This window comes from Temnothorax curvispinosus, unplaced genomic scaffold, assembly GCF_003070985.1.
Source record: "Temnothorax curvispinosus isolate PA1 unplaced genomic scaffold, ASM307098v1 QBEX01008837.1, whole genome shotgun sequence".
NCBI lineage: Eukaryota > Metazoa > Arthropoda > Insecta > Hymenoptera > Formicidae > Temnothorax > Temnothorax curvispinosus.
Window position 1 is genome coordinate 189,183 of NW_020218617.1, and position 7,123 is coordinate 196,305.

Sequence of the window (7,123 nt, forward strand, 5' to 3'; positions counted from 1 at the left end):
ATAATAATATATACATGTACATGTATCGCGCGCGTGCAATTAGATATTTCTTTCTTCCGCAATCTTCCATAATAGCAAATATTTGAATCGATAACGAATGACGCAACATATCCGATAATACGTTTATATTTATAAAAACATTTCATCGCTTCTTACTTTCATAATTTCAGTCAATCAACGGAGTGACGACTTTTCCGCATTGGTGCAAATTATACTCATGAATCTCATGATTCTTATGAATGACGCACGATCTATTTGCGAGACACTTCAGACGAACCTGCTGATACTTTCTTTCGACGTACATTTCTGGTGCGGAATAAAGTTTAAATATATCGAACGAATAAAACACACACCAAAATTAAATATCACAACAAGAAGAGTTACTTAAGCTATGTTTCTGAGTTATCTCTTTCGAATGTTTTTTTTTACTTTGTGATGGGTGCCTCATTACAAGTTGCATTTTACAACACACAAAATTATGATAAGTTCAATAAGCGATAAATTTTTAAGCTTAACTATACATGTAGATAGAGCTATAGGTAGGGTACAAGTTCATTTATTTCATTAGAGAGATCCTTGAGATCAAGTCAAAAGAGATAAAGTAAAAAAATATTCATTTAATTTATATTTTTATTTCTCTAAATAGTAAATAACAAATTTTCAAATAAATATATATCCAATAAAACATTTACGCCAGAACAGTTTTACATCGTCGAAGGTAAATTATTTATTTAAGATATTTAACAAATAAAAGCGACAAAAAAACCAGTAGCTTTGAGTTGTATATAACATTGTATTTTGCAAATTTTAGCATTATGCTAAAATTAATACATTGCGCACGTGAATTGCCTTGTTCTATCTACAGTTTACTGAATGAACCAGTAAAACATTATTATGGCATAAATTGCGATAGCGCCACATATGAACGTCATATTCTGGGACTGCATTTCTGCCTTCGGTTCTTGATACTGCCAATCGTCCTCCATTGGTTCTTTTACCTCTATAGATAAAGAAGAAAAAAGTTTAGTTTCTAAAGAACTTAATGACATTGAAAGACAAAAAAATGATTTACGGCTACATGTACATTTATATGTAAATGATTCTCTATTAAGACGACAATAGAATGATTGTAATAAATGTGTTAGTAATATTTCTTGTACATTATTCATGGTCGTTGACGTAACGTGCTAGGTTTAAAAAAAGTGCTCATTAAGACGTAGAAATTAAAGGAGACACGTGAAAGATATACAGATTATACAGGATGTTAAAAAAAAGCTAACACTTGTATAGTAATGTTTTTTAGATAAACAGAACTGATAAGATAACACAAGATATTAGAGTAACAAATGTATTTTATCTTTACACAGTCTTTACTTATTCACCATGTGTGCAATACATTCTTGTTCTTGGAATCTTCTACAGCAACGATTTGTGGTCTCTAGAGCCCTGAGGCACATTTCTTTGGGTAGTGTTGCAATCACATTTATAATTTTCTGTCGCAGATTTTGCACATTGCAATGATGGGTAAACAAATGGAGATTCTTTGAAGACAAAATACATTTATTGCTATATTTTGTGTTATTAGTTCTGTTTCTCTAAAAAGTTAATTAATTCCATATAAGTGTCAATATTTTTTTGAAGCATCCTGTACATGAGTCTACATTTATCGGTGACCTAAACATTGCAAATAGAAGCTCGATATACTTTGTCTGCAGCACGGCGTTAACTCGTAAGCTATGGATTCGAACTAATATTAAATCCGGACAATGCGATTCAAGCGCGAAAAGCGATCGAGGAAAGAAACAAATTGTCAAACCTGTAGTCGTCGTCTTTGATTCAGCGGGGCTTATATCGTCCACCAGCTCTCCGATTTTGAGAGTCTCGCGAAGATTAATCGCCTCGTAACTGTGGCCGATGCTATCGAAACACTCTGTCGCATCTTGCCCCGCTAATTGCAGCAACACTTCTTCACCGCCGGGATGTTCCTTGTGGAACGCTGTGACATCGTAGACCGCGCCGTGTATCACGATCCACAGATCGTTGGCATTATTATGACGGGTAACTTCGTCGGTCGTGTAGATGTCCATTATGATGCCACTGAAGAAGAAACGATTCTCTATGAAGATGCACGAAGGCAAAATCTTCGAGTTGCCTCGTACGAGCAACGATTTGTGACTCTCTGCGTATGTTACAGCGAGCTAGATCGCTTTGTGAAGATCCTTAAAAGGTTTGCCTTCGTGTCACCTTCGGACGACACACACACGCACACACGTGCCGGTCTATTTTGACTTGATCTCGATGGCAGATCGATCGTGCACGGGAACACTTTGAAAGGGAAAATAAGCTGTAAACGAACCGACACGATCGCAACGACGACAGCGACGATGACGACGACGACGTGCTTTGTCGCGTTCTGAGTATCTCGCGCATATTTAGAGCCACTGCTCTGGCTGCTTGCCTTTCTTTCTCCTCGCGGATGTCGACGGCGAAAGCGGGTCTCTCGTACCTGTCGCATTTCACGTCGCGAAACGGTTTCCCGCGCGGTGAATTCTCTTTTTCTCCGTATTTTTCTCCCGGCATTTCCGACAAAACGACGCGCGCGCACGAGCAGTATCGAGCGCGGTGATATCTTATTTATTTTATGGTCTCTCTCATATCTTCGTCCAATTTCTACCGACATGAAATCTGTATAGCGTATTCGTGCGTTGTTAATGTTTAATCAATCGCTATTACTTATTTAAGTCCGCGTATACAGCACCGAAAATCGCGCGATGCGAAATTTTCGATTATCGATCGGCACTACATCCATTTGCCAGTTTGATATGGAGAAATTTTAATCTACTGATCGAAATGTACGTCAGGGCAGTGAAGGGATATTCGCCGGAGCAATCCGGAGAGTCGAGAGATCTATTATACTTTGATGATAGCAATGGCGATTTGGAAGATGTCACTTCGTTTATTCGTCCGCGACGAGTTATAACATTTACATATGTCAAGGATTTTTTGTGTCGTAGCTTCTCACCTGATGAAAAAAAACTCGATATCCTGAGAGATGATTTGCGATTATATAACGGTGGGATTTATTTTTCCGTAATGTCACTTCGGAAGTCACACGGCACTGCAATTGCTAAATCGCAATAGAATCGAGGTAGCAAAGCGGATGACTATCTTTCCTCACCAATGGCGCACAATGCGTATGAATTTCGCGTCTCCGTGAACTACGATCTCATGAAAATGCAACGACTGATACCTCAGGTGGGCTAGCGATGAGTTGCAGAATAGAGCCGCACGCCATTGTAGGTATTGTACGCAGAAACGTTATTATAATTTAAAAGCACTGTCTATTTCTTTTTTTTAACTCATGCTTAAGTAAAAAGTTTGTTATTTGCGAAAACGTAATTCTTTCGAGCCACTAAGCTGTCCGCGACCGTTTTTTCTCGTTTTATAAGGATTATCTTGGATATGAATTATTTTCATTGTAGTCACATTTTTCGCGAATTTTTTTACTTTTAATTTGCCCTCATACACAATTACGATACACAAGCACGAATTTTTAATTTCAGTACGTTCTTTCTCTCTAAAATAATCGGTTTACTGATGAAAATTACTTGCCTTGTTCGAGAAATAAAAGTCGAAGTCAGGGAATATAGAAAGCGTGGGTCGTGCTCGACTAATGCCATCGGCACAACTGAAGCGAAAATACATGACATTTGAAACTTCTATCCTTGAGTGCTCTAGTAATAGACAAATATCACGATTAGCGTCAGCCGATAACACCTTCGTTTAGCATTTATGCAATTGTAATCGTTGCGATATTCGTTAGACGTTTACGTAAGAGCACTCGTCGGCGCGGAACTTGTCGCGGAACGGAACTTCGTCGCCTCGAATTGAATAGTGCGATTCACGTTTAGATTAGACGCATGACGCCGCCGACGCGACGGTATTATCGTGGAAGTTTGTAAACTTGTGCTACGGAGATGCCGTTGCAACGGAGGACTGTTAAGCAAACGCGAATTCGGTGGCGCAATGCGGTTCATTCTCGCGAAACCGCTCTCGTATGGTTATCCTCCCAGCTCGAGGACTTTGAAGTCCCCTATAGATGTTTGCGCTGAATTACCATAAGCACTTTACGGCCACCTTAATCTTCTAATACAAATCTCTTTACGTTTAATTGCGTCTCGTGGAGATAATACAGTCGCGATGAGAGAAGCGCGGTATAAACAAAAGTTATTAATCTCGGAGAATTATTAGCGTTCCTGTGCATACATATATCCTTTCGAGCTGCGCGTACATGAGATGACATAATTGGTTCAAGTTCGCGGCCTTGAAACTTCGGAGGACAGCTAATTATCTCTGTCATCTCTTGAATACTCAAGAAAATTTTCACTCGAAGGGAAAGGACGGAAGTCTCCGCGATCGCGAGAAGTTTCGGAAACTTGTTGGAAAATTGAAAATCCATATAGCTACGGCGCGGCATGCGGCAGGACGATCAAGGTCCCTGCAGGTCATGGCAGACAGCTTCGTGCGGTGCAAAGCATTGTGTAATATTGCTCGATGTTTCGACCGAAATAATCTCGCTTCCTCGCGAAATCTCGCAGGAATACAATCTCTCGCGAGTGTACTCTTGCTATTTTACGCTGCCTATTTATGGTAGGTTGGTTTCTACAAAGGACGATCGATCCACGTTGTTCTTTTCAAGTTTACCGATATCGAATGTCAGAGGAAAGTCCAGCGGAAAGGCAGGCGGGCGGAAGTTTCTTTCGAGGATCGCCCTCTCCCCCGCAGCGTCTCGCTTCTCCGCAAGAAACGCGAGTCAAGAAGCACTACAGCGAGAAGCTTTTATCTTTACCTTTTATTTCCCCCTCTACAGCGAGCCTCTTCGATTAATTATCAAAGTCGTTAGCCCAGATCCCATCCCCGATAAATCTTACTTTGACAATGCGGAATGAATAAATGAAGCGCAACGCGCTTTGTTTCCCTTTTGAAAAGTTCCGGAAGATACATGCGGCCAATATAAATGAAAGCTTGATAGTGTAACGCTCGCAAACTTCGGATGCGAAATGATTCAAACGTCAGAGAGGTAATGCTGACTGCAAGAACAATCCTTGTCAATCTAAAACTGTTGTCGCGCGTGTAAAGAATCCGCGCTCGTTCTCTCGTTTCTATCGCGCCGAAATTAATCCGGTCTGATTTGTGATCGTATCAGCAGAATTAATTAATTCGATTAAAATCACATTTGGCTTCCCTCACCTCGGCACGAGTCATGTATAAATACCGATCTGCGATGACGTTCCATCGATTTTTCTTCCAAATCGCATTCGAACCAGACAGCTGGTCATACAACGCGACACTTTTATTTCTCGGCCCATTTATGAATTCCATTGACCAATTATATCTGCGAGCGATATTGCCTGTTCGCCATTTATTCGCTGTCTGTGATGTTCGATCCAACATCATCCGTTGTTTGAACAGAATGCAGCTCTATCTTGCTTTCATTCTCTCCCTTAAAAAAATATCGCGCTATTTCTTGCGCCGTAAAACTGAGTCGATTAAACTTTGGAAGTATATAAATTGCATTTGCGTTCTCTCTTTCTTCTTCTGTCTTCGCATGTACCCTCTCGATTCTATCACTTTGGATTTAACGCTGTGTCCAGGTATCAGACGTACGCGAGCCTCAATATCGCCGGACTGTGTCTGCGTCGGAAGCGTTTGAATGGACCTGTATACTAGTCTGGCGGGGTTTGGCGAGACTGGGTTGCTTTGATCTGCGTAATTAAACGGCGCGATTTCTCCGTACAATGCCCACGGTTGCCGGACGCGGCACGCGGTGTATATATGTACCTGAGCGGAATAGATTGTTATCTGTTTTGGATATTTCGCGTTTGAGCATACGGCTGTCGATGTTATCGGCAATTTTTCATTTTTGCGTTACTCGCCATCAAAGCTATCTCCGCGCACGTATCCACCCTATATGCATCACTGTCTGTCAGTTCATCGTACACCCCGCTCATTTCCCCCGTGCACAAATGCGCAAAATTACTCGTATATAAAATTTCACCTACGGCCGTAAACCTCTCTGTCCATTTATCATCGAAAGCTTACGGGCTGATTAGTTTACGACGCGAACGACAGGTCGAATTAGCTTAAGAAAAATTTAAGTGCCACCGAATAGTTGTACCTCTGCTCTTAGCCGTCTCGACGTGGCGTGATCGCGATCTCGGAAAGTAAAGGGTGGACTGTTAAACGACTATCAGCACGCGATCTGAACATTGTCGTCTCGGGGTATTACTTAGAAACCTCGCGGCAAAGAGCGGAGCGGAGCGCAGATTAGTGGAGCGGGTACGAAAACGTTCGAGCATCGTTAAGTCGTTAACCAGGGGGTTGGGTGAGAGTTGTCGAGGAAGCGAACGGAGTATCACACCCTGCTCGTGAGTCATGCCCGATTGTCGGAGTAATTAAAAAGAACCGTCGAGAACACACGAAGAGTAGAGTTACTCGTTTCGTTACGTCAGCGATTTATCGGGCGAAGGTCGAAGAAATACAAGACTGAAATGTGAAACTAATTTCGATCTAAAAATTTCTGAAGACATGGCAAATTTTTATTGGCGGAACCACGTATTCTCCGAGTTGAGAAATGAGTTGAAGAGAATTCTTATTTTAGCCGACGTCATCAAACTTGTCGCCCGTAACGGTAGATCGTCGTTGCGCACGCGTCCTTTTTTCAATGCAAATCCGTACGCGGAAAGTTTCCCGAACTCTATCCCGATCCCTGAGCCCGTGTAACTGTCGTCTAACATGCCCGAATATCTTTTGCGTTTCAGAAAACCGGAGCCAGGATCAAGATCTATTCGAACACCTGCCCCCGCAGCACGGATCGTCTCATCAGCATCTGCGGGAAACCCACGACGTGCATCGAATGCATACGCGAACTGATCGCCACCATTAAGACCGTGAGTATATACCACTGATCATGACCTTTCTCATAAATCTTTAATAGCTACGCCGTTACATTTCGCATGTGCGGGCAAATGTCGATCCTTTGTTGGACAAAAAAGTTGATTTGTTTCGTATCCTTCTGTGGCGTTCAAGTCCAGCGTTTGAATATATTACTGCCGTTTTTTTT

At 41.7% G+C, this 7,123-nt stretch overlaps 2 protein-coding genes across 4 annotated transcripts in view; one reads left to right on the plus strand and one right to left on the minus strand.

Annotated features, from left to right (window-relative positions):
- LOC112458390 overlaps nucleotides 1–7,123 on the plus strand; it is an 87,291-nt gene that overhangs the window by 69,869 nt on the left and 10,299 nt on the right. The window contains 1 exon segment of the mRNA XM_025021999.1: nucleotides 6,822–7,014. Within this exon segment, the coding sequence (XP_024877767.1) occupies nucleotides 6,822–7,014 (193 nt within the window).
- On the minus strand, nucleotides 713–6,812 carry LOC112458388 (cytochrome b5-like). Of its 3 annotated transcripts, none has more exons than XM_025021996.1 (3): nucleotides 6,739–6,812; nucleotides 1,817–2,097; nucleotides 713–1,000 (listed from the first exon to the last, which is right to left on the minus strand). In XM_025021996.1, the coding sequence occupies exons 1-3, from the start codon at nucleotides 6,795–6,797 to the stop codon at nucleotides 867–869; spliced, it is 474 nt and encodes a 157-aa protein (XP_024877764.1). In that variant the 5' UTR covers nucleotides 6,798–6,812; the 3' UTR covers nucleotides 713–866. The 3 variants fall into 3 exon arrangements, with proteins under 3 accessions (XP_024877764.1, XP_024877763.1, XP_024877765.1); XM_025021995.1 differs by lacking the exon at nucleotides 6,739–6,812 and adding an exon at nucleotides 3,613–6,440; XM_025021997.1 differs by lacking the exon at nucleotides 6,739–6,812 and adding an exon at nucleotides 3,023–3,250.

Bases quoted from the DNA above. Each gene is read 5' to 3' on its own strand.
- LOC112458388 (XM_025021995.1), bottom strand. From the start codon at position 3,710: ATGTCATGTATTTTCGCTTCAGTTGTGCCGATGGCATTAGTCGAGCAC. The intron at 2,098-3,612 runs GCAAGTAATTTT...TTTCTTCTTCAG, and splicing joins ACTTTTATTTCTCGAACAAG to TGGCATCATAATGGACATCT. The intron at 1,001-1,816 runs GTTTGACAATTT...CTTTATCTATAG, and splicing joins ATCAAAGACGACGACTACAG to AGGTAAAAGAACCAATGGAG.